Source organism: Corythoichthys intestinalis, chromosome 6, assembly GCF_030265065.1.
Source record: "Corythoichthys intestinalis isolate RoL2023-P3 chromosome 6, ASM3026506v1, whole genome shotgun sequence".
Taxonomy (NCBI): domain Eukaryota; kingdom Metazoa; phylum Chordata; class Actinopteri; order Syngnathiformes; family Syngnathidae; genus Corythoichthys; species Corythoichthys intestinalis.
Genome location: NC_080400.1, coordinates 31,584,573 through 31,612,463, shown reverse-complemented (window position 1 = coordinate 31,612,463; position 27,891 = coordinate 31,584,573). Strand labels below are relative to the sequence as shown.

Below are 27,891 nucleotides of genomic sequence, written 5' to 3'. Positions count from 1 at the left end.
CGTTTGTAAACAGCCGCCATCTTAAAGCAGTAAACCTCTCAGGAAGGCCCTGATGTAGAGATCCTTCCTAGCGAACCTAAGTAATTTTTTAAAATCTAAAATGCTCCTAAATCGGCAAAATCTTAACTTAAATCTATCTTTAAATGATGAAACAATTTTAAAACTTACACATGTTTAAAGTAGACAGAAGGGACCTAATGCAATAACGGGAGAAATTTTAACAACTTTAACGATTGATTCACAACTTTAAATGACTTCCACACATAGCAAAGGTTACTAGCTAGTTATCGCAATACCCTTGTGTCTAGTTAAGTGGAGGGTAAAGAATTGGGCTAGGGCCAATTGTCCCCCAAACCCTTTAAGCTTCACATTGTGTGACCTGTGTTTTTTTTTTTTTTTTTTTTTTTTTTTTTTGAGGAAAAAAAAAAAATATCACTAGTTACTTTGCCAAGTAACTAATTACTCTTACATTCAGGTAACTGAGTTACTAACGCAATTACTTTTTGGGAGAAGTAATTTGTAACTGTAATTAATTACTTTTTTAAAGTAAAATTAACAACACTGCATGGCACTAAATGCGTTAGTAGACAGCCGCCATCTTAAAGCAGTAGACTTTTTAGGACGGCTCTGTTGTAGAGAACCTTCCTAGCGAACCTAAGTAACTTTTTATCTAAAATACTTCTAAATCGGCAAAAACTTGACTTGAATCTATCTTTAAATAATGAAACAGTTTTAAAACTTTCATATGTCGAAAGTAGAGAGAAGGGAACAAATGCAATAATGGGAGCAATTTTAACAACTTTTAACAGTTGATTCAGGGTAAAGGGTAAATTAGGATAAAGAATTGGGCTCGGGCCAATTGTACCAAAAACCTTCACAAAAACTTCACATAGTGTGGCCGATGTTTTTTTTTTTTTTTTTTTTTTTTTTTTTTTTTTTTTTTTTTTTTTTGAGGGAAAAAAAAAAAAGTAATTATCACCAATTACTTTGCCAAGTAACTAATTACTCTTACATTCAGGTAATTGAGTTACTAACGCAATTACTTTTTGGGAGAAGTAATTTGTAACTATAATTAATTACTTTTTTTCAGTAAGATTAACAACACTGCTAGTGAGTTATATGAGTCCACGCTAAGGGTGGAAAAAAAAGTTTGGGTGTATGTATGAAAGGGTCAAACAATATATTAGATTTACCTGTACAACACAATACAAAAACACTCGTAACTTTTTAACTTTTTTTTTTTTTTTTAAACATTATCTTTATACAGTAGTTAAATTAAGACCAACTCAAGTTTACTTATGTAACTCTTTCAAACCCAGCCAAAAAGCGCTTTAAAGAGTAGGCTACATAACATTAAGGTAACATCATTATAAGCTACACATTGTATTTAGATTGTAACAGGGTTATCATCATCATCAGAATACAAAGATCATTAAGGGTGTGAAGATCAAGCTTGTCTGACCACCCACTGGGTTAGCACAGTGGCAAACTGCCTAGCCTCCGTGGGATTAATTAGTAACCTTTAAGGTTTGCATAATAAAACGTAGACACGGTGACAGTGTCAAACGGCTGCACTTGAGAGAGAGAGAGAGAGAGAGAGTGAGACTACGCGCTCTCCACAAACATGGAGAAAGTTGCCAGTGACAAGATGTTCTTCTGCAGTTGGATACGCCGCAAACTCCCTGGGCCTCTCAGGGAGGAGGTGTACCACCTCCTGAGGATGATGGGCCCACTGGTAAGCCCACAATGGTTTGCTTTGCCATGTAGTTGAGGGGGTCGCTAAACATCATTTCTTCTTAGTTGCTGACTCGAATCCTCAGTTGTCTGCTTCAGTTCGTGCTGACCATGTTCTGCGGACGCCTCACCAATGAGGTGATGGCTGGCTATGGATTAGCCTCTGCTGTAAGTCATGATTGTGCAAGAAAAAAATTACCATTTTCCAGATAAGAGTATGGATTATCATTTTTGCTTCAATCCTGCCCCAGAATTATATAAATAATTTGAACATACGGTATACACTGTGTTTGTGGAAAAAATGTTTTTGCCCCTTTTTTTTTACTTCCCAATAACAACATTAAAAAAAAAAAAAACAATAATTGAACATGTAGTTCAGGTCTAAAATTGAACATTTCTCATGTTGTTGAATGAAAAACTGGGTGCAATTTTTTTAAATTGACTGAATTTTATTTGCAAATACATGCTTTTCGATGGACAACATAGTTTTATCCCCAAAACAGCGTTTTCTGTCTTTTGTGCATATTTTTGAAAACAGACATTTTATTGACGAGACATGCCATTGGGCAACAGTTTAGTTTTTTGTTTTTTTATAAAACAATAACAGCAAAACATTTTCATGGATTTATCTGGAGATTAATGATTTCTGAGGGAAGCGAAGCGACACCACTGTTTGACGATTTGCTTCTCACCAGCACCAACATTTTTTTCAACAGAAAGTGGAAAAAGTAATTTTGTACTTCTTTGTAATGCATTTCTATTGGACACTGCCTTTTTTTCTAAAAAGAAAAAAACATTTTTGTGGATGTTGGAAATACATGATTTTTTTCCTCCCCAAACAAAAAAGACTTACAGATGGACTCTTCGTTGGGGCACATGCTTTTCTTAGGTAAACAAAATACGTTGTCCTGAGAGAATCACGTTTCTAAACAAAACAAGCACGAGTGTGCTGCAGCACAGTACAGGCTGAAGGCTGTGACTGAGACTGAGCATGCCCTTGTCAACTCATAATCCAGGGAAACGATGAGTCCACAATTAATTATACATATTTTTATACAAAAAAATAAAAAATTGGGCTCCGAGGATTGATTGATACAAGCCCACGCCACACAGCTACCAAGTTCAAGACAGTAGCGTACCGCACGAATGCTATTTTTAGACGGCAAAGCTGCATGACATCACCATCGTAAACCAGAAGGGGGTCAACATAGAAGCGCGCTCGCATACAACCCATGTTAGTACTGCTTGTTTTCTGCCGGTAATCTTTCAAAAAAGAACATGCCGAATAAACACTGCTGATAGACTTTATTATCTATTGACATGACACTTTGTCATTCTTTGCGTCACGTCTTACCATAGGGGGCCGAGCTTGAAGGTTAATTTAGTAATAGTCAACCGATGACGGCACACGCTCTATCCAAGCTAGATTTAAGCTTGGATTTTTGGAAGAACTACGAAAGCTGTACTGCATACCATCAGAAGGGATTGTCTCAGGAGTGATTTGTTCGAGGATTCAAGGTAAATAATTTATTTTTCGTACCATGCATGCATTCTGAAACGTAGTGAAAAAAATTAATGGCAGAATGGGAACCGCTACGACATTGGCGTCATTCTTCGGCATATATACTTAAACTAGATGTGTACAGTGGGGCAAATAAGTATTTAGTCAACCTCTAATTGTGCAAGTTCTCCCACTTGAAAATATTAGAGAGGCCTGTAATTGTCAACATGAGTAAACCTCAACCATGAGCGACAGAATGTGGGGGAAAAAAACAGAAAATAACATAGTTTTTGTTTTAAAAAATTTATTTGCAAATTATGGTGGAAAATAAGTATTTGGTCAATACCAAAAGTTCATTTCAATACTTTGTTATGTACCCTTTGTTGGTAATAACGGAGGCCAAACGTTTTCTGTAACTCTTCACAAGCTTTTCACACACTGTTGCTGGTATTTTGGCCCATTCCTCCATGCAGATCTCCTCTAGAGCAGTTATGTTTTGGGGCTGTCGTTGGGCAACACGGACTTTCAACTCCCTCCACAGATTTTTTGTGGGAGATCTGGAGGCTGGCTAGGCCACTCCAGCACCTTGAAATGCTTCTTACGAAGCCACTCCTTTATTGCCCTGGCTGTGTGTTTGGGATCATTGTCATGCTGAAAGACCCAGCCAGGTCTCATTTTCAATGCCCTTGCTGATGGAAGGATATTTTCACTCAAAATCTCTCTATACATGCCCCATTCATTCTTTCCTTTACACAGATCAGTCGTCCTGGTCCCTTTGCAGAAAAACAGCCCCAAAGCATGATTTTTCCACCCCCATGCTTCACAGTGGGTATGGTGTTCTTCAGATGCAATTCAGTATTCTTTCTCCTCCAAACACGAGAACCTGTGTTTCTACCAAAAAGTTCTATTTTGGTTTCATCTGACCACAACACATTGTCCCAGTCCTTTTCTGGATCATCCAAATGCCCTCTAGCGAACCGCAGACGGGCCTGGACGTGTACTGGCTTCCGCAGGGGGACACGTCTGGCGGTGCAGGATTTGATTCCCTGGCAGCGCATTGTGTTACTGATAGTAGCCTTTGTTACTGTGGTCCCAGCTTTCTGGAGGTTGTTCACTAGGTCCCCCCGTGTGATTCTGGGATTTTTGCTCACCATTCTTGTTATCATTTTGACGCCACCGGGTGAGATCTCGTATGGAGCCCCAGATCGAGGGAGATTATCAGTGGTCTTGTATGTCTTCCATTTTCTAATAATTGCTCCCACAGTTGATTTCTTTACACCAAGCGTTTTACCTATTGCAGATTCCGTCTTCCCAGCCTGGTGCAGGTCTATAATTTTGTCTCTGGTGTCCTTCGACAGCTCTTTGGTCTTGGCCATTGTGGAGTTTGGAGTGTGACTGACTGAGTTTCTGGACAGGTGTCTTTTATACCGATAATAAGTTAAAACGGGCCATTAATACAGGTAACGAGTGGAGCATCGTTAGACCACGTTGGAAGAAGTTAGACCTCTTTGACAGCCAGAAATCTTGCTTGTTTGTAGGTGACCAAATACTTATTTTCCACTCTAATTTGGAAATAAATTCTTTAAAAATCAAACAATGTGATTTTCTGTTTTTTTTTTTCCACATTCTGTCTCTCATGGTTGAGGTTAACCCATGTTGACAATTACAGGCCTCTCTAATCTTTTCAAGTAGGAGAACTTAAATACTTATTTGCTCCACTGTAACTGCCCGTTTTTTTTTTTTTTTTTTTTCTCTTTTAACAGACTAGAGACAGTTCTACGTCCATATATATAAAGAATTCAGGGATTTATGCATTTATTCACAAGAATTTTGAACAGAAAAAGCCATTGTGGCAGCCCCCTTATCATAACAATGAGCCCACAGACTAACATAATTCTTCGACAGATTTACGTAAAGTAAATTCAAACTACCCATTTTTTTGCTTTTAACCAAGAATCGAGACTGTTTTACGTCCATATCTATAAAGAATTGAGGGATTTAAGCATTTATTCACAAGAATTTCAACGTAAAACGCTCTTTGCTGTGGAGATGTGGTAAGGCAGTGCCAGAGTGAACTTAAGACGAGCCACACATTCGCCATATTTACGTAACATAAATACTACCTGCACGGTTTCTTTTGCTTTTAATCAAGAATCGAGCCTGTTTTACGTCCATATCGATAAATAATTCAGGGATTTAAGCATTTTTTCACAAGAATTTTAACATAAAACGCTCTTTGTTGTAGTAAGGCAGCGCCACAGTGAACTTACAGACGAGCCGCACATTCGCCATATTTACGTAACATAAATACTACCTGCACAGTTTCTTTTGCTTTTAACCAAGAATCAAGACTGAGATTTGTTTATTTAGATTTTATACTTGCAATTAACTTTTGAGGTTTTAACTTATCATGCACTATATATATATATATATATATATATATATATATATATATATATATATATATATATATATATATATATGATAATTTATTCCGCACGCTTTCCTCAATCATTAAGTTTCTGATGGAAAAATTGGGTGATTTATTAGCTGTTGAAAACATGCAGTATAAAGAGAAAAATAAGTTGGTATTTTGGGCAAAAACAAAGTCCTTCTAAAAAAATTAGCATATTGTGATAAAGTTCATTATTTTCTGTAATGTATTGATAAACATTAGACTTTCATATATTTCAGATTCATTACACAACTGAAGCCTTTTATTGTTTTAATATTGATGATTTTGGTAAAAAAGTCAAGAAAAACCAAAAATCCCTATCTCAAAAAATTAGCATGTCATGAAAAGGTACTCTAAAGAAGCTACTAACCTAATCATCTGAATCAACAAATTAACTCAAAACACCTGCGAAAGATTCCTGAGGCTTTTAAAAACTCCCAGCCTGGTTCATTACTTAAAACTGCAATCATGGGTAAGACTGCCGACCTGACTGCTGTCCAGAAGACCATCGTTGACACCCTCAAGCAAGAGGCTGAGACACAGAAAGAAATTTCTGAACAAATAGGCTGTTCCCAGAGTGCTGTATCAAGGCATCTCAGTGGGAAGTCTGTGGGAAGGAAAACGTCTGGCAGGAAACGCTGCACTATCAGAAAAGGGGACTGCACCCTAAAAAAGATTGTGGAGAAGGGCCAATTCCAGATCTTGGGGGACCTGCAGAAACAGTGGACTGAGTCTGGAGCAGAAACATCCAGAGCCACCGTGCACAGGCATGTGCTGGAAATGGGCTACAGGTGCAGCATTCCCCAGGTCAAGCCACTTTTGAACCTGAAACAGCGGCAGAAGTGCCTGACCTGGGCTACAGAGAAGTAGCACTGGACTGTTGCTCATTGGTCCAAAGTACTTTTTTCAGATGAAAGCAAATTTTGCATGTCATCCGGAAATCAAGGTGCCAGAGTTTGGAGGAAGACTGGGCAGAAGGAAATGCCAAAATGCCTAAAGTCCAGTGTCAAGTACCCACAGTCAGTGATGGTCTGGGGTGCCATATCAGCTGCTGGTGTTGGTCTACTGTGTTTTATCAAGAGCAGGGTCAATGTAGCTAGCTATCAGGAGATTTTGGAGCACTTCATGTTTCCATCTACTGAAAAGGTTTATGGAGATGAAGATTTCATTTTTCAGCACGACCTGGCACCTGCTCACATTGCCAAAACCACTGCTAAATGGTTTACTGACCATGACATTACTGTGGTCAATTGGCCTGCCAAATCTCCTGACCTGAACCCCATAGAGAATCTGTGGGATATTGTGAAGAGGAAGTTGAGAGACACCAGACCCAACACTGTGGATGAGCTTAAAGCCGCTATCGAAGCATCCTGGGCCTACATAACACAGGCTGATTGCCTCCATGCCACGCCACATTGAAGCAGTCATATCTGCAAAAGGTGCAGAAAAAAAGTGCATAGCTGATATAATTAATTGAAGGTTGACTTTTTTTTGTATTAAAAAACACTTTTTTGTATTGGTCGGATGAAATATGCAAATTTTCTGAGAAAGGGATTTTTGTTTTTTCTTGACTTTTTTGCCAAAGTCATTGAACTACTTCAGTTGTGTGTAATGAATCTAAAATATATAAAAGTCTAATGTTTATCAGTACATTACAGAAAATAATGAACTTTATCACAATATGCTAATTTTTTTAGAAGGACTAGTATATGATATGTTAAATATTGCTATTGATCCTGAAAATATACAGTGCCTTGCAAAAGTATTCGGCCCCCTTGAACCTTGCAACCTTTCGCCACTTTTCAGGCTTCAAACATAAAGATATAAAATTTTAATTTTTTGTCAAGAATCAACAACAAGTAGGACACAATCGTGAAGTGGAACAAAATTTATTGGATAATTTAAACTTTTTTAACAAATAAAAAACTGAAAAGTGGGGCGTGCAATATTATTCGGCCCCCTTGCGTTAATACTTTGTAGTGCCACTTTTTGCTCCAATTACAGCTGCAAGTCGCTTGGGGTATGTTTCTATCAGTTTTGCACATCGAGAGACTGACATTCTTGCCCATTCTTCCTTGCAAAACAGCTCGAGCTCAGTGAGGTTAGATGGAGAGTGTTTGTGAACAGCAGTCTTCAGCTCTTTCCACAGATTCTCAATTGGATTCAGGTCTGGACTTTGACTTGGCCATTCTAACACCTGGATACGTTTATTTTTGAACCATTCCATTGTAGATTTGGCTTTATGTTTTGGATCATTGTCCTGTTGGAAGATAAATCTCCGTCCCAGTCTCAGGTCTTGTGCAGATACCAACAGGTTTTCTTCCAGAATGTTCCTGTATTTGGCTGCATCCATCTTCCCGTCAATTTTAACCATCTTCCCTGTCCCTGCTAAAGAAAAGCAGGCCCAAACCATGATGCTGCCACCACCATGTTTGACAGTGGGGATGGTGTGTTCAGGGTGATGAGCTGTGTTGCTTTTACGCCAAACATATCGTTTTGCATTGTGGCCAAAAAGTTCAATTTTGGTTTCATCTGACCAGAGCACCTTCTTCCACATGTTTGGTGTGTCTCCCAGGTGGCTTGTGGCAAACTTTAAACGAGACTTTTTATGGATATCTTTGAGAAATGGCTTTCTTCTTGCCACTCTTCCATATAGGCCGGATTGTGCAGTGTACGACTGATTGTTGTCCTATGGACAGACTCTCCCACCTCAGCTGTAGATCTCTGCAGTTCATCCAGAGTGATCATGGGCCTCTTGGCTGCATCTCTGATCAGTTTTCTCCTTGTTTGAGAAGAAAGTTTGGAAGGACGGCCGGGTCTTGGTAGATTTGCAGTGGTCTGATGCTCCTTCCATTTCAATATGATGGCTTGCACAGTGCTCCTTGAGATGTTTAAAGCTTGGGAAATCTTTTTGTATCCAAATCCAGCTTTGAACTTCTCCACAACAGTATCTCGGACCTGCCTGGTGTGTTCCTTGGTTTTCATAATGCTCTCTGCACTTTAAACAGAACCCTGAGACTATCACAGAGCAGGTGCATTTATACGGAGACTTGATTACACAGAGGTGGATTCTATTTATCATCATCGGTCATTTAGGACAACATTGGATCATTCAGAGATCCTCACTGAACTTCTGGAGTGAGTTTGCTGCACTGAAAGTAAAGGGGCCGAATAATATTGCACGCCCTACTTTTCAGTTTTTTATTTGTTAAAAAAGTTTAAATTATCCAATAAATGTTGTTCCACTTCACGATTGTGTCCCACTTGTTGTTGATTCTTGACAAAAAAATTAAATTTCATATCTTTATGTTTGAAGCCTGAAATGTGGCGAAAGGTTGCAAGATTCAAGGGGGCCGAATACTTTTGCAAGGCACTTTAGTGTATTTGTTGAGCTTTCAGTAAATGATACTGCAGCCATGCCCCAATGCATGATTGGAAGTGGAACCATGATGGGAAGTGGAACCATGACTGTGCTTCGTGCTACCAATGGATATATCTTCTCTGCTTTGGGAAATAACTTAAGGTGTTAAGACAAAGATCAATTGCCACCTTGCTTCCCCACACTGCTTCACATGATATTTTAATCATAGGGAGAGGGATTGAAAGGTTATAGCCAATAGAAGAAAGTCTCCAAAGGCTGCCAAAATTCACTGTACTCATTTTACGCTGCCTTTTATCTCTCTATATAGGTAAAACGGCGTCATTACAGATTGAGCGCGACAATGAGTGAGAGGGTCTGCAGCGCATATATTAATAGCATTAACTATTTTAACGTGACGCATTTTTTAATAAATTAATTGCCGCCGTTATCGGGATATTTTTGATAACCCTACCTTAAGCCTAAACTAAAGACTCTGGATGAGTGTAACATATTATGTCTGTATCGTGAAATACAATTAGAAAACGATTTAATTAAAATATATATATATATATATATATATATATTTAAAAAAGGCATGGCCGATATTTTTTTGCTGATTCAGATACTTTGAAAATGACGTGATCGGATCCGATCGATCGGGACATCTCTAGTCTTCGTCACTCAAGCCGTCCCTTTGACTGAACGTTTGTATGTTCTTCCACATCTTTACCAGTGAATTTGGCACCAGGGACATCATTTTCGGACAGAAGTGGTAGGTTTAGCTCAGGAAACATCACGTTCGTGCACTATTTACATGCATCTAGCATGAGGGACAAAAAGCAAGTTTGACCCCCCTAGCAAGAGTTGCTAACATCATGAATATTAATGAGCAAAGGTGACGTGTTAGGTGCGGTACGCTATTGGTTCTCGAATGACAGAAGAGAAGGACTTAAAAGTTAGTGTCCACAAGAACAAGAACAACTACTCTGGTTGTGACTTGACAGGCCATAAGCCTTTGTAAATGTTTTTCACTAGAGATACAGAACATGCTTATCACTGAGTAACATTGTGATTTAATCAATGTGCGAACATAATCACTCTTTAAATGTTTAATCGACTGCTGTTTGTTGTCCTTCTTTTGTAGACCATTAATGTGACTACAGCAGCAACAGGTCTGGGTTTAGGGTTGGCACTTGATACTTTGGTGGCTCAGGTCTGGGAAAATTTACATACAATGACACCTCTTGTATCTGGCCTTGAATGCTAAATAAAGACCACGTGCAACAGACTTTTGGTGGTAAAAACCTGCTGCGTGTGGGCGTGATCCTGCAGCGAGGCGTCATCATCTTGCTGCTGTTCTGTATGCCCTGCTGGGGTCTGCTTCTCAACGCCCAAAGCTTCCTACTGCTAATGGGCCAGGACCCTGAGGTCACCAGGTAATTAACACCTCAGCACCGCTGACGCAATCAGCAACGCCTCCTTGTCCTCACAATGGACTTTGTGATTACAGAATTGCGCAGTTGTATATCACGGCGTATCTCCCGGCAATACCTGTAGGTTGTTATTTTACGATAATAACTTTATTGGTAAATACAAATCATAAATGTGTGACTATCTGTCTGTCTATTAGGCAATGTTTCTGTATCACCTTCAAGTGTCTTACATTCAGAATCAGGTGAGTGAACACTTTCATCATATTTGGTCCTTTTTATCATTTCGTCACCAAATGAGGCAACAGTTTGAGGGGTTTTATCGTGCCCTTTCGTCCAGTTGAAAGAGTTGACCCCTTAGGATAATTTAAATTAGCCATACTAAAATTTAAGAGATATGTCTATTATGCCCGAGAAGACTCATGGAAATGTAGTCCAGTCAATACATACACAGTAGACTAGGGATGGGAATTGAAAAGATTTTTACAATTCCAATTCCATTATCGATATTGCTTGACGATTAAATTCTTCAGCGATTCTCTTATCGATTCTAATTTGGACTAATGGACTGTATGAGGTTCAATATGTTCAATAAAAGAGGCGAAAACTAAGCACTTTACACTTATATGGATGTACAACATCATCTTAAGATGCTAAACTAGCACATTCCCTCGTAACACAAATGTGCAATGCGAATATAATGTAAACCACGCTCGCCTCGACGCAGCGAGGACGAGTGGGAGCAACCAGCAGTAACAGTAAAAACACGAAATGGTCGCGCTTATGACGGCTCTAACTAATCGATAGTAAGAACTTTATGACATGAAGAGGAAATACTTACATTTGCACTCTGCCCGAAATGCGCATCTTACGCCTATTCTCGGTCCCAGAATACGCAGCACGTGTGACGTAGGACAATAACAGGAAGTAACTGACTGGTTGCCATGGGAACAAACGCATACACATGAACCCCTTTTAACAGAAGTATTAAAATTGCTAATAATATCGTTTAGGATTATTTTAGATGCATATAGGTTATATTTTTCTTTTAAAGTATTCAACGAGAAATACGATAGACCCATTAATAGACTTTTTTTGGGGGGGGGGAATCATCATTTCTATAAGTAGTCTCATGAATGATGACATGGTCTGTGAAACTCAATGCAAAATCACTCGGCGATGACTCTCCAGATTATACTTGGTGAGTAGCCCTTCTATGAAAGTAATCACGTGGTCTTGCTTACTGAATCGAAAGTGCATAGCATGCGTAAGTTATGTGACCTGAATCGTGCTGGTTGGAATTGATAAGAGAATCGTTAGATAAACTGCCAAACGATTCCATGGAATTAAAACACACGGAACCGGTTCTCTGTAGGGACCGGTTCTCGATTCCCATCCCGACAGTAGACAATGTGCCAACTAATCATTTTTATAAGTTACTATCACAACTGTCGTTGACGAATTGCTATTCCCACTCACTTGTTATTCTCATTCAATATTGTAGATTGCACGCAAACAATAACTGAAATAAATCAACTATTCAACCAGCTCGTTTCCAAATGCAGCAGTTCAAAACTATATTTCCCATTATGCCTAGCGTGGCTTAGCTCACTAATAGCTACCCTGTTAGCAAGCACCGGTAGCCGAGTCAAAATCAAACATTGCTATGAAAATTTACATTTGTCGGCAGTACAACGATGCAACACCAAACGGGATTTTACAGATCACACCAGTACAAAGCTTTGACAGAAGTCAACAGTTGCCAGAAAGTAAGTTTAGCAAGTGTACCTGTAGCATGTGAGGTCCTGTTGTGACGAAGGTTTGTTTGTAAATGAGAATTGACAGCTAACGCCATGATAAAGCCAGTCTGTGACTGCGCACGCATGCACAAATTTGTATCCAAAGTAGAATGAAGGTATTTTTGACTTAATTACTATTTTGGGTACATGAGCATTTGATTATATACGTATTGATCGTAAAAAAAAATCTCTTAACTGGGCAGGCTCTCTGGGAACACGTCACAGGCAGCACAGTACCGTAGTATTCTGTGCAAAGTGTCAGTCAGTTTCAACACATGCGGATTGGTTCTGTGAAAAATAATGAAAACTGGACATTTTCATGAATTTATAAAACCCAGCCGGACGCCACGGACAGGACGTGAAAAGTGGACATGTCCGGGCAAAAGAGGACTTTTGGTCACCCTAATTTAAGGATCATTTAATCCATCAAAGTCAAAAGAGTCTTGCAGCCCAATTTGAACCACTAGACAGGTGGATTAAGTAACATTGTAGCGCATTGAAGCAAAGTTCAATGACTCTTGGTAGTTTTGAAAATTCTAAGCCAGGTTACCATAATAACATGAAATTGGATTTGCATGTCAATCGCAAAAAGACACACAAAATAAGTCATAATAAGCAGTGTTTGGGAAAAAAAAAAAGGTTGCCAATTCTTTTAGACGTCTTTTAGTGTTGATACTTTGTTTAGCGATGTATCTGGTGGAGGAGCTGACAGTGGCTTTGTGACTAGCCGCTAGCAAAATTGTTACAGTGATGGAAACGTTTTTCAAAAGGAAACATGTTAACTCAGAACTGGACGCTGGACAAAATTCTGACCCCGATAAAAGCTTGAGTTTGAGTGGCAGTCAAAAGAAAGCAAATAATGTTTTCTCGCAGAAGGTCTCTGTCATGAGACAATATAGCGAAAGCTATCTTTCAGTGGGATTTTCCATAGACTGTAAAGAAGAACAGGACATTGCAGGATTAACTTTCACTGAAGATTCAATGATACCTACTGCAATACAACAAGCCCAGGTGTCACAATGAGTGAGTAAAAATTGATTTGATTTATTCCTTTTCAATGAAGACAATAGAAATTGATTTTTTTTTTTTTTTGCTGGAGGTCTGCATTGGGATTTTTTTAAATGAAAAATGGACTCAAAAGGTTTGGTAGACGTATGGAAAAATGCACGTTTTTTTTTCATTGAGACTGGGTGAAGTCTGGCAGTGGCGTTTGATGACGTGCCATAAAATAGGAAACTATAATACCTCAACTCTCCCAAAGATTTCCTGGTTTCGCACGGTCACTTGTTGCTAGGCAATGTTACCAAGGGGCTGAAATTTAACTGCCTCAAAGTGCAATGGGAAAAACTCTCTCTCTTGCTCTCTTTCAAACTCTACAATATTTCATTTGAGATGGTAAAAAAATTGATATGTGCAATGGATCTTTGAGATATGAGTTTAGTACTACGCCCCACACTCAAAACCAGGGCCGTGCAGAGACCGATGGAGGGGCAGGTGCTCATAGATCAAAAGGGGCACATGAACAATAATTTAATACACCTTACAACAACATAACTTCCAGTTTAACCAGCTTTACAGTATAAGTGGCTGTGACTGTGGCAGACTTTAATTGGGAGGGGGGAACAATGGATAGAAATCAACACTGTCATCAACACTTTCTGGCTGTGACTCTTTTGCCTCTTTTCTTCCATCAACCTCTAAATCAAAACTTCTTTACTCAACTTGTTGTTCATCTGAGAACAAACCAAATTAGATGTTCACTGAGTCATCATAAGTACAGTTTTTTCAAAACTGTTATTTCATTATTAGAGAACTTAAAGATATGTACCTTTCTAGATAACGATGTGAAGAGAACGGACAAATATGGTTGCCTATAGAGAGTAGAGACATGCGGGTTTTTTTTTTTTTTTTTTAATCCCCACAATAAACCTGGTGTAAGTATTTTCACTACAGTATTTGCTCGAACACGGTTTAATAGGGTAACACCGTTTGTTTTCAACAACCAGATGTCCCCAAATTCCTCACCACACACCCAGGTAACAGAGGAACAGCGTGCAGGGGAGGGTGAGAGGGTTTATGCGTCGGTTTAGCGGCACACAGACGGCGTTTTAAATTAATTTTTTTTTTTTTTTAAATGTGTTTTCGGTGTTCAGGAAAAGTACTCGGTGGCCAGCATAAACATACAAAAAAAAGAAAAAAAAAAGCCCAGTCAAAAGGGGCACTCCGCCCCGCTCTGCACGTGCCTGCTCAAAACACTCATTTCGTAAATCATTTGTGCTCGCTGAAATGAATGGAAATGCCCAATAATGCATTGCACCCCCCCCCAAAAAAAACGTGTTAAAATCAATAATAAAAACAATGGTTTTAATCAATGAAGAAAAAATAATTACATGATGTTCTTTATAAAATCATACACCAGCTTTATTCAGTGGAATGTAAGGAAACCATTTTCCCCACTTTATTTCAATAGTAAGTGTGCTGCTCTTTCTTGTGTGCACACCTTGGCCACCAGGCAGTAATATAATACGAACAACGCAATGTGTATAGGCTTCACTGCTGTTCAGAATTCTCAAAGTAGCTGTGGTAATATTAGTTCTTCGCAGAGGATAAAGAATGCATGCCTTTGAGTAAGTGTTGTTATATTATCTATATGCACCAGTTGCATTAAAACATGCGTTAACTGAAAGCGATTTAAATCACATGACAGATGCTATTTGCTGTGGCCAGCAGTGTTGTTAATAACGGCGTTAGAGTATAACGTCATTACTAATGGCATTGTTTTTTTCAGTAGTGAGTAATCTAATTACCGTATTGGCCCGGATATAAGACGATGTTTTTTGCATTGAAATAAGATTGAAAAAGAGGGGGTCGTTTTATATTCGCGGTCTAGACATTATACCCATTCACAACGCTAGATGACGCCAGATATCATTGAAGCGATGTTCTGTTATGACAGATCTCAGCTACAAGTTTAACCAGTTTGCATTATTTCATTGCAATGTTTTTGTCCTTATTCAGATTTGTTTCAAGACTACAGTTACAGTTTGACTTCACTTTGATGGTTAATGCAGTTATTGTAATTTTGTTGTTTTAGCACAATAGATTGGTTTATTTACATTTCAAAAACCAGAAGCCATTCATTTACGAATGTGATTGCACTTTAGTTTACATATTTAAATGTTCAGATATTAAGATTTGAATAAGGCAAAATAACATGCTTTTTCTTTGAAATGTATTGTTATAATCATTTGTTTCAGATGTACTGTAATTATTTTTTGTATAAAAATTATTTTGGTGTTCAAAAAGTCTTTTTTCAAACTTGAGTCTTGAAAAAGAGGGGGTCGTCTTATAATCAGGGCTGTCTTATATTCGGGCCACTACGGTAATTACTTTTCTCATCTTTGCAACGCCGTTACTGTTACTGAGGATGCAGAAGCGTGCGTTATTATGCGTTAATACATTGGTTGAATGACGCGAGAAAAGTGAGAGACTAGTACTCACAGAGATAGCAGAGCGGGAGTGGGGGAGAGGGAGGGGAGTTGTGACGCCGTTGCAAACGTGATGCTAGGTGGCTCCAATAATACATGACTGTAGATGATAGCCTACAAACTATGCCCACATGATGCTACAGATGTCATGTGTATAGAACTAGATGCGAAATGACAGATTCGGCGGCGTCGGCACATTGTATAGAAAACTAGGTGTCGCTGTTAGTAAACAGCCGCCATCTTAAAGCAGTAGACATCTCAGGAAGGCTCTGTTGTAAAGAACTTTCCTAGCGAACCTAAGTAACTTTTTATGTAAAATACTCCTAAATCGGCAAAATCATGACTTGAATCTATCTTTAAATGATGAAAGTTTTAAAACGTTCACATGTTGAAAGTAGACAGAAGGGCACTAATGCAATAACGAGAGCAATTTCAACAGCGTCATCAGTTGATTTTACAACATTAAATGACTTTCAAACATAGCAAAGGTTACTATCTAGTTATCTCCATATCCGCAATGCCACTGTGTCTAGTTAAACTTTTTTTTTCACATACATGTGTGACCTATGTTTTGTTTTTGTTTTTTTTTAAATGAGGGGAAAAAAACATGAAAAGTAACACATTGCCAAGTTACTAATTACTCATAAATTCAGGTAACTGAGTTACTAACTCAAATACTTTTTGGGAGACGTAATTTGTAACTGTAATTAATTACTTTTCAAAAGTAAAATTAACAAAAGTGAAAACACCTAAACGATGAGTGGCCAACATATTCGAGATCATCCATTCATATTGAACTTTTCTGTCATTGTTCAAGAGTATAATACTACCACAGATGTACGCTGCTGCCTTGGCAAACGTGGCAAACTTACTGACAAACTACATCTTCATCAGCGTACTCGATTTTGGAGTGTAGTGAGTACACATGCACACACGCACAGATCCTACTATACTAGTCCTTCTCAAAAAAATAGCATATTGTGATAAAGTTCATTATCTTCTGTAATGAACTGATAAATATTAGACTTTCATATATTTTAGATTCATTACACACAACTACACACAAGTAGTTCAAGCCTTTTATTGTTTTAATATTGATGATTTTGGCAAAAACAAGAAAAACCAAAAATCTCCATCTCAAAAAATTAGCATATCATGAAAAGGTACTCTAAAGAAGCCACTAACCTAATCATCTGAATCAACAAATTAACTCAAAACACCTGCGAAAGATTCCTGAGGCTTTTAAAAACTCCCAGCCTGGTTCATTACTCAAAACCACAATCATGGGAAAGACTGCCGACCTGAGTGCTGTCCAGAATGCAGCTTGACACCCTCAAGCAAGGGGCTAAGACACAGAAAGAAATTTCTGAGCGAATAGGCTGTTCCCAGAGTGCTGTATCAAGGCACCTCAGTGGGAAGTAGGCTTGCCACCCGTCCCTTGAAATACGGAATCGTTCCGTAATTGGGAATTAAAAGTTGCGTTCTGTATGGAACCAATACGGAACGCAGTTTATTCCGTATTTCACAATTGTCCCATGGGTCGACCCCGCGCGACCCGCGGCTCCTGCGTGGCGGGCGGCGGTGCGCCCAGCCCATGCACGTCTGTCACACACAAACACACACCTGCGCTCATGACTGACCACTGAGCCAACAATAATGAACAAAAAGGGCAGGAGATATTAACCCTTTAAGGTCTGGGCCTATTTTGTCGGATTTTGCATGCCTTTGAAGTTGCCTTTATATTTCAAAGAAAGAATTGTTTACGATGGCCTGGTTTGGTCCCTTTTTTTGTGACACCTTGAACTTCATGTCCAAACTGTTGTTTCCTTCACTGACCAATTATAAATCATCATTTTGGGCCCAAAAAGACCAAAAATTCCAAAATCGTTTTGTCAAAATTTTTAATATTGATGACCAATTGACAACCAAACATGCGTAACGAACCGTTTTGAAACTTTGTAATATTTATTCAACATGTTAGGATGAACATTCAACCAAAAAAATTTAGAATAAATAGTCTTATATTTGACAATTCAACATAAACAACAGGTATAGCCATAGGCGTTTTTTGCCTTTATACGTGCTCTAGTCAAAACAGGTTATATACAGCAGACCAAACAGTGAAGAACAGTGAAAAAATATACCATCTAACACAGAAAGTGTTTAGAGGCCATCTCTTTATGAGTTTAGGTATTGCGGCCCATCACCTGATTAAAACTATGTACACACAATCAAGCTTCTTGAACACACATTTTTATACACAAATTGAGAAGACTGATTGTGGGGGAAAAAAAATATATATAACACTGGGAAAAAAAGTATTTTCAAAAATATTTACAATAAACAAGTTAAATTTTTTTCAGGCACGCCACTCCGAAAAGCAGTTCCGTCCTGGAATTAGACACAGAGCTACATCACACAGCCCACACTTCCATGGGGTGTCGGTCCTCTTTCCACCCTTCCATTTTCATTTCACTTTACTTTCATTGTCACTATAAATGTACATGAAAAAAAAGTCAGTATTTATGAAAATAATAAAGTATAAACTAAAAATATATACAGAAATAAATAATAATGGAAATCTATATGTATGACAATAGAAAGAATACCACAGCTGAATATGTGCTACATCCCTAATCTTCATATAGAAAGAAGAACACCACAAATTATAAATTCCTGCCTGGGATACCCACAGTGCACGTACGACTTTGATCTGATATGCACATTTCATTATTATATACACAAACACACACTTATATTGCATCAAAATTAACTTTGTCTTGCAATATCAAAAGAAACTTTCAAAAGAAACGTTTTCAGCATTAAAAAAAAGAGTGAGTTGGCTTACCTCTGCTCGTCGATGGCGTCACCCACGTGTTCAAATCCGTCACTATCTTCACTCGAGGACGCTTCCGAAGAAGGCGATGATGACGAATTTGGACCATCCTCTTCCTCAAGTTGATCAAAAAGCACAATTGCTTGCGCTAAATTTAGTTGTCCGTTCATACTCAAAGTCACACAAAGTCGCTCGATTCAAACGGCCGTCGGTCGCCACCTCGCTGCTTCAGAACACTCCTCCATCTCGTTCGGTGGAACCTCGCACGGCAGTTATATTAAAAAAAAAAAAAAAAAACGCATTTTGTGCTTCCACTGTGACTTCGAAAGGGTTCGTTTGATTTGTGTTTTTTTCATGGAGCTTCCGTTTTGAAAAAGGACAAGAAATGATGGAAATATAGACATAAACAAATGATCCATGCAGCGTTTTAATTTTTTTTTGAGAGGACAATAAAACTGTAAAACTTAAATGACAATATCTCAAGTTTTAGTTGGTCGATTGACTTCAAATAACAACGAGAGTAAACCGCAACTTCCGCACTTTAAAACGAGATCAACCAACGGCATGTGGGTGACGTAATTAAAACGCGAGGGCGCTTCAAAGACGACGTGCGCTGAGGACGCGCCGGCGCGTCCTTCGACTCTCAAGGGTTAAAGACAGCAAGATAGTTATCTGCCTGCCCTGCACTGCGCCCCACTTCCGGGTTCGTTGCCTAGTTACCTCGCTCTCTCTGCTCAGTGCACCGCCCCGCGCGTTTTCAAAACTAACATGTCTCTTCAACATCAGGAGTTCAGGACACCCCACGTCATCCTCAAAAGGGGAAACGTCTCCAAAAAATAGACTGGAGTGGCTCGATAGAGTCACCGATGATGATGATTATAACGCGAACTGCAAGGCAGGCAGGAAAGTTTTTGCAGTGTCTCACGGAAGTGTAAAACGGCATGCTGCAGGGGACCTCCACAAATGGAATATAAGATCCCAGAAGAGCCTTCGTCACAATTCTTTGTACCTGAAACATCCCCTGAGCTTGATTTGGTATTTTATTATGCTCTTGTATATGTATAACATATACAGTGGGGAGAACAAGTATTTGATACACTGCCAATGGGAAAACCCCTAACCCTCCCGGCTGTAGGCTATATTTATATTTACCTTCATACATCTTGCATTGATAGGAGCATAGCTCGGCTATTTCAGTTGCTAGTATGGTTGATTATTTTTAGGAATGTTGATTTTTTTTTAAACATGCATTTATTATCACTCAATATGGAATGAATTTATGTACCCATAAAGAACATGTTATTTTGTTACACTAACTAATGCTACTCATTTGGAATTATTCCTAATAGATTAACAGCAAATAAACACTGAATAAATAGTCCTACTGCAAATATATGCTATCTATTGATTGATTAATAGTGAGTTTGACATCATCCCACTCCTACCCTCTAAATTACTGCAGCTGAGGTGACACAGGTATACCACACAGTAAAACGTAGCCAGCCAGAGCTACAATAGTGCTGACTGTGAACACAGGCTCAATCAGAAGATTTTTATGTGATTCCAAAATGGTGAAGAAAATGACTTTGGGGAGAACAAGCAAGAGGCACTGTTGAAACAAGTCCTGGGTCCAAAGGCAGTGGGTGATGTGCTCAAGATCTTACCACGTCACCCATCCCATTCTCCATACAGACCGATGCCTCGAATAAATTGAGCAGGAAGATGTTCCCCTTGCTGTCCAGTACTTCAGTCCAGAGTCTGGGCTCACCAACAAAATGCTGGACTTCATAGAGAATGCAGACGAGTCAGCTGCTGGAATTGTAGCTATCCTGGAACATTCCCTTAAGATATTTGGCTTGTCAATGCATCACATGACCGGATTCAGTGCCGACAACACAAATGTTAATTACGATATTCACAACTCCGTTTTCACTAACCTGCTGAAAAAAAAAAAAAAAACAATCTTCTGCAAGGAAACTGCCATGCCCACAAAGTGCACAATACAGTTTTCTCATCTAAAAATACATACATTTCTATGCATTTTAGGAGTTTTGGGGATGGCCCTTTTTTTCGCCTGTAAGGCTTTGGGCGCGAGGGGGGGGCGTCACTTATTTCTATTTCTGAAAGGTGGCAACCCTAGTGGGAAGGAAAAAGTGGCAGGAAACGCTGCACAACCAGAAGAGGTGACCGCACCCTGAAAAAGATTTTGGAGAAGGGCCGATTTCAGACCTTTGGGGACTTGCAGAAACCTAGAAATGGGCTGCAGGTGCCGCATTCCTCAGCTCAAGCCACTTTTGAACCTGAAACAGTGGCAGAAGCGCCTGACCTGGGCTACAGAGAAGCAGCACTGGACTGTTGCTCAGTGGTCCAAAGTACTTTTTTCAGATGAAAGCAAAATTTGCATGTCATTTGGAAATCAAGGTGCCAGAGTTTGGAGGAAGACTGAGGAGGAGGAAATCCCAAAATGCCTTAAGGGCAGTGTCAAGTACCCACAGTCAGCAATGGTCTGGGGTGCCATGTCAGCTGCTGGTGTTGGTCTACTGTGTTTCATCAAGGGCAGGGTCAATGCAGCTAGCTATCAGGAGATTTTGGAGCACTTCATGATTCCATCTGCTGAAAAGCTTTATGGAGATGAAGATTTCATTTTCTGCTCATAGTGCCAAAACCGCTGATAAATGGTTTACTGACCATGGCATTATTGTGCTCCATTGGCCTGCCAACTGTCCTGACCTGAACCCCATAGAGAATCTGTGGGATATTGTGAAGAGGAAGTTGAGAGACACCATACCCAACACTGTGGATGAGCTTAAGGCCGCTTTCGTAGCATCCTGGGCCTCTCAGCAGTGCCACAGGCTGATTGCCTTCATGCCACGCTACACTGAAGCAGTCATTTCTGCAAAAGGAATCCCGACCAAGTATTGAGTGCATAGCTGATATAATTGATTGAAGGTTGACTTTTTTTGTTTTGAAAAACACTTTTTTGTATTGGTCGGATGAAATATGCTTTTTTTTTTTTAGGGATTTTTGGGTTTTCTTGACTTTTTTTGCCAAAATAATCAGTATTAAAACAATAAAAAGGCTTGAACTACTTCACTTGTGTGTAATGAATCTAAAATATACGAAGGTCTAATGTTTAACAGTACATTACAGAAAATAATGAACTTTATCACAATATGCTAATTTTTTTTATTTTTTATAAGGACTAGTATGTGTCATGGCATAGACATTTCTAATGTTTAATATCAGTGGCTCTGCAGCAGCCAACGCCCTGGCAGACTTCTACAGCTGTGCCTTTCTGTTTGCTTACATCTGGTGGAAGAAGCTCTATACGTCCACATGGGGAGGTAATGTAACATTTTTAATCCTTCGTAATCAAAAGTTAAGAATTCTGATTGTTAAATCAAAGTATTGCAAAGTGCGAAAGATTAGAAAGTAGTACACCAATGTCCAGATGCGACAGAATCATCCCTCATGTTGTGGCTGGCAAGTGTCTCTATAAATGTGTGTCTCTCGCCCTCTGCAGGTTGGTCTTTGGAGTCGCTCCAGGAGTGGGGCTCCTTCATGAAACTGGCGATACCAAGCACATGCATGACCTGTTTTGAATGGTGGATTTTTGAGTTTGGGGGCTTCTTTGCTGGTAAAAATGTTATTCATATATATGTTTTCTTAAATTATACTATTATTTTTTTATTTATTCATTTTATCACTTTTGTTACCGTTTTACAAAGTGGTTTATCAAACATTTTACGGCAAGTACCAGTGCAAAGAACGCTTAGTATAGAATAAGATCAGCAGGGTCAACATTTACTTATTTCTTGCCGTTGATGGTACTATAGGTCCTATCTGTTTTAACTAGGAGAGGCTGTCAGTAAATGATCGCTGCTAGTACCCCTAGTCAAAATGGTTTGGACTTCTATCGCAGTGCAAGGTAATGACTAAAATACCTGAGCACAAAATGTTCACAAAAGTGTAGAGGTTTAAACAGAGGAGGGTAGTAACGCATTACATGTACTCCGTTACATTTACTTGAGTATCTTTTTGAGAAAAATGTACTTCTAAAAGTAGTTTTACTAAGCTATACTTTTTACTTTTACTTGAGTAGATTTGTGAAGAAGAAAAAACGCAACTCTGCTACTTTGGCCAACACAAGAGTCGTTACAATTTTCTTTATTCAACACACTAGATTTTTTTTCTTTTTTTTTTGCTAGAGATGCTATTGCCAGTGCTAATTTCACCAATGAGACGTCGCAGCAATAATCACAACTCCATTACACCAATCAGACGCAAGCTAGCCGTTGTATGATAACGCAACCCGGTTCAATCACGTATCTTCAAAGCACCATAACAAATGAAGTATTCGACATAGAGCGCTGCCCTCAACATGATTTGAAATCGCGGATTTAAAACTCTCTCCCAGTTTTTATTTGGCACCGATTGACCATGGAAAACCGGAGATATGATCCTTTTAATTTCATAATAGTAACTGTGAAGGAACAGTATTCACAGTATTCACTACTCAAACTAGGAACTATTTTCCCCACTAGAGGGCAGAGCACTCATGCTCTTTGGACAAATAATGCTTCATGACTGCTGATCCCCCCCTCTCTTTAAGTTTTTTTTTTTTTTTTTTTTTTTCCATTTCTTTGGATTAATGTGGTTATGTAATGGGTTATTGTACAGTATCATTATAGCAACTGTTCATATACTTTCGATAAGTTTGTGCTAAGAGAAAAAAATACCACTGTTTAAAAAAAAAAAAATCCATCCAAAATATCAGCAGTTACTCACAATGTTACTCATTACTTGAGTATTCTTTTCACTGGATACTTTTTTACTTGTACTTGAGTACATTTTTGGATGACTACATTTACTTTTACTTGAGTAATATTATTTTGAAGTAATGCTACTCTTACTTGAGTAAAATTTCTGGCTACTCTGCCAACCTCTGGTTGTTGTTTTTTAATGTTCGTCTTAGTCATCGTCTTTTGGATGAAAATATTTATTAGTCTTGGTCTTATTTTAGTCATTTCAAAATGTGTTTGTCCCCGTCTACTTTTCGTTGACCAAAACTCAGACAAATTTCATCTAGTTTTAGTCAACCTTTACTCAATGTTTTCGTCTATAAAATTCAAATGTTTTAGTCCAAAAATAAAATCCATCAAGTTCGAATGAATATTGACAGACGAGCACATATTGTAGCTCTACAAGGACAATGCAAACTTCCTGGTGATACATTATTGGTAGTGGTACATTATTTTCAATAATTATACCGACTTGGACTGTACAGTGTCTAAAAAAAAAAGTCTGAGACTTTAAGAAAACACACCAGCATTAGCCTAATGCCAATGCGAATGCTATGCTAATGCTATGAGTTACATTTGGTGTGTGATGATCACTCAGCACAGAACTTCAAAGACTACTGTAAAGCGAAGTTGCATATTTTCTCTTGCCATGATGAGAAAGCATGTCTTACTGTGTGTTCCAAAACAAGCAAGCATGGAGAAAACACCAGTTGGGGGTGGCGAGACAAGCAGACACTGCTACGATGCAAGCTAACTACACATAAAAATGTCTCACATTGTGAACATGTGGCAGAAACTATGGCGCATTTTCGTCTCGTTCTGTCTCATCAGACTGAAACAGGATTCATTTTGTTTTAGTCTCCAGAGACACGTTTTTAGCTCATTATCGTCTCGTCATCATCATGAAAAAAATGTTATTTTCGTTATAGTCATCGTTGACGAACACAACAAACTAGGATTTGCATGTTCAGGTATCACACATTCGGTTGGAACATAATATTTTGACATGCGCAGATTGACCAAATATACAGGAAATAGTAGTAGAAATCCATTTCTACTCTAAAATTTGCATTATTTCACATATTTTTCCAGTTTTTCAACTGTCAGGTCTCTCAACAATTGTAGGATCTTTTGACATCCCTGGCAACGTGTTTGTCAGATACAGACCAGTTCAGTCTTGCGACAGTCTTGTTTTTACTAACTTCCGGGAATATCAGAAACATGTATACTGACATCAGAGACATGCGCCGTAAAGACTTCCAAAACTATGGAATAAGTCTTTTCATGCTCGCTACAGTATATCGGCATAAACTACGCCTCTTGTTTGGAATAATATCTTGATTGGAATGGGTTTGATCTGGTTAGAATATTCCAAATGGGGTGTGAACATTAAACGAGTTTTTCATCTGAATAAATATGTGCGCGTAAATGAAGCCAATTGATAGTTTAAAGCTCAGATGCATATAATAATCGGTGTCACGAGGAAGGAAGAGTAGTCTGACATAGGGACATTTTTCAGATAAAGAAGTACCGGCATTAATAAGTACTATACTGGCAACTGGTGCTGAAAAAAAAACTGTTTTTTTAGTGGTTTATGTATAATGCAACAGAATCTAGCTTAATAAATGCACTGTTGTCAATGTAAAAAAAGAAAAAAAAACATTTAAATATTTAATTCAGTCGATTTTTAGTGCACCACTCGAAGGAGCCTCCACACTACTGGTGCTACCTGTGCAACACTTTGAGAACCATGTCATTTTCTTCATATTTCATTTCTTTATTTTATTTTGAGCATGTTATTGCACAACAGTACATAGGTACATGTAAATATAAATTTATACATATTATTGTGAACAGATGCCAATTGAAGATAATAGTGGCCTCCCACTTTCAAAATTGATAGTTATCAAGTAAAAGCATTTTTGTTGCTACAAAGGTAGATAATACTTTGCAAGAGAAAAATTTACAGGAATATTGAATATAGTATATATTTAGAAGCAAAAATTTTGCTGACTCATACATGAATTTCCCACACGGAGCGTGGGTGTCTGTCTACAGGTGAATGTACGTAGTTTTAAAATGCTTTCCCTTTTACTGGCATAAAAGTAGAGTATTTTCAGTTTGCACATTTAAATTGGTTGAGAGAAGTCCTATTTTTTAGGTCTCCCACAAAATCATTCTATAAATCAACTACTCTCCTTGTGATACATTTTCCCCCAAAGTTGTACAGTAGAAGATCCCAGTTTTTGAAAGTTTTATCTTCTATTATAGACTTGCGTGTCTTGCCAAACAATTTTTGGATTTCGCAAGGAAGCAAATACAGTCTTTACTTAAACAGAATCTGCAGTACATAAATTTGATCATATCTTCTAGTTCCAACTCACAAAATTTTAAAAACAATGGGGTTGTGTGTTCCCTGAAACCCGAGCTGTGCATGATGCAAAGAGCTCTTTTCTGTAAAAACAAATAAATAAACCAAATAAATAAATGAATAAATTCTAGATTCTAGATTGGTTTTATAAGCACTTCCCCCAAACTTCAAGACAGTACGTTGATTATGGTAATACAAATGTGCAATAAATAGGGTAAATAGGGTTTTTCAGTTTAATATACAATTCTGTTTTCTCATAAGAGTGATGGATTTAGTTATCTTTGACTTGGTTTTGGCTATTTGAGATTTCCAGGACAGCTTTTGCTCAAGTATTACTCCAAGGAACTGAGTACCTATTCTAGGCACTCAATGTTGTCATTATAAATTTCCATATTTACTTTCTTATTTCTTATTACTTATATCTTATTTATGTTTTGTATTTCCACAAATCATTACTTTTGTTTTTTTTTAGGTTAAGAGACAATCTGTTGTAGTTGAACCAATTTTTTAATTTGTCGATTTCCACAGTTACATCAACCAAAAGCTGTCACAGTTCCTTTCCACTGCATAGGACAGTTGTGCAAACAGAACTATTTTCAGTTGTTTTGAGAGACTGCATAAGTCATTAATGCACAAGATAAATGATAATGGCTCCAGAACCGTTCCCTGGGGAACCTCACATTTAACATACTTGTATCTGATGAAAACTGCTATCTGTTTGAGATGCAAGATTTTAACCACTTAAGTGGATTTCTTCTAACAGTGGTATGAAAAAGTATCTGAACCTTTTGGAATTTCTCACATTTCTGCATAAAATCACCATCAAATGTGATCTGATCTTAGTCAGAATCACACAAATTAAAAAACAGTGTCTGCTTTCACTAAAACCACCCAAAGATTTATAGGTTGTCATATTTTGATGAGGATAATATGCAAACAATGACAGAAGAGACATTTAATATTTTGTGCCGCCCCGGTTGGCAGCAATAATTTCAACCAGATGCTTCCTGTAGCATCAGATGGTAAATGGTGTTATACTTGTATAGCGCTTTTCCACCTTTCAAGGTGCTCAAGTTCAGTATCTTGCTCAAGGATACTTAGGCGAGTTCATCAGGGCAGAGAATTGAACCCACAACCTCTGGGTTGGGGGGACAACTACTCTACCACTGAGCTACGCCATCCCCCAGATCAATCTGGCACATCAATCAGGCCCGTTCTCCTCTACAAAACTGCTGTAGTTCAGTCAGATTCTTGGGAGGTCTGGCATGAATTGCTGTCTTGAAGTCATGCCACAGAATCTCAATGGGGTCCAAGTCTGGACTTTGACTTGACCACTTCAGAACGTGTATTTTGTTCTTCTGAAACCATTCTCAAGTTGATTTAGGTCTGTGTTTTGGATTATTGTCTTGTTGCAACATCCATCCTCTTTTTAGCTTCAACTGTCTGACAGACGACCTCAGGTTTTCCTGCAAAACATCCTGGTAAACTTTTGAATTCATTCTTCCATTAATGATTGCAAGTTGTCCAGGCCTTGAGGTAGCAAACAGCCCCAAATCACAATGCTCCCTCCACCATGCCTCACGGTGGGGATGAGGTGTTGACGTTGGTGAGCTGTTCTATTTTTCCTCCACACATGACGTTGTATGTTACTCCCAAACAATTCAACTTTGGTTTCATCAGTCCACAAAATATATGCCAAAACTTCTATGGAGTGTCCAAGTGCCTTTTTGCGAACATTAAACGAGCGACAATGTCTTTTTTTTTTTTTTTTTTTTTTTTTTAGACAGCAGTAGCTTCCTCTGAGGAGTCCTCCCATGAACACAATTCTTGGCCATAGTTTTACATATACGTAGTTAATGTGTGCAGAGATATTGGACTGTGCCAGTTATTTCTGTAAGTCTTTAGCTGACACGCTAGAGTTCTTTTTTAACCTCTCTGAGTATTCTGCACTGAACTCTTGGCATCATCTTTGGTGGACAGCCACTCCTTGGAAGAGAGGCAACAGTGCCAAACTCTTTCCATTTGTAGAACACTTCTCTGACTGTCGATTGATGAACATTTAGACTTTTAGAGATGGTTTGTATGTATCCTTTCCCAGCTTTATACAAATCAAC

At 38.5% G+C, this 27,891-nt stretch overlaps 1 protein-coding gene across 1 annotated transcript in view; it reads left to right on the top strand.

Moving 5' to 3' along the window:
- Positions 1–1,603: 1,603 nt before the first annotated feature.
- LOC130917758 (multidrug and toxin extrusion protein 1-like) overlaps positions 1,604–27,891 on the top strand; it is a gene marked incomplete at its 5' end in the record, with an annotated part of 31,314 nt that continues 5,026 nt past the window's right edge. The window contains 9 exons of the mRNA XM_057839426.1: positions 1,604–1,735; positions 1,801–1,902; positions 10,196–10,264; positions 10,339–10,487; positions 10,562–10,604; positions 10,682–10,726; positions 16,586–16,683; positions 21,851–21,948; positions 22,128–22,241. Of these exons, the coding sequence (XP_057695409.1) occupies positions 1,604–1,735; positions 1,801–1,902; positions 10,196–10,264; positions 10,339–10,487; positions 10,562–10,604; positions 10,682–10,726; positions 16,586–16,683; positions 21,851–21,948; positions 22,128–22,241 (850 nt within the window). The remainder of the gene's footprint in view (positions 1,736–1,800; positions 1,903–10,195; positions 10,265–10,338; positions 10,488–10,561; positions 10,605–10,681; positions 10,727–16,585; positions 16,684–21,850; positions 21,949–22,127; positions 22,242–27,891) is intronic.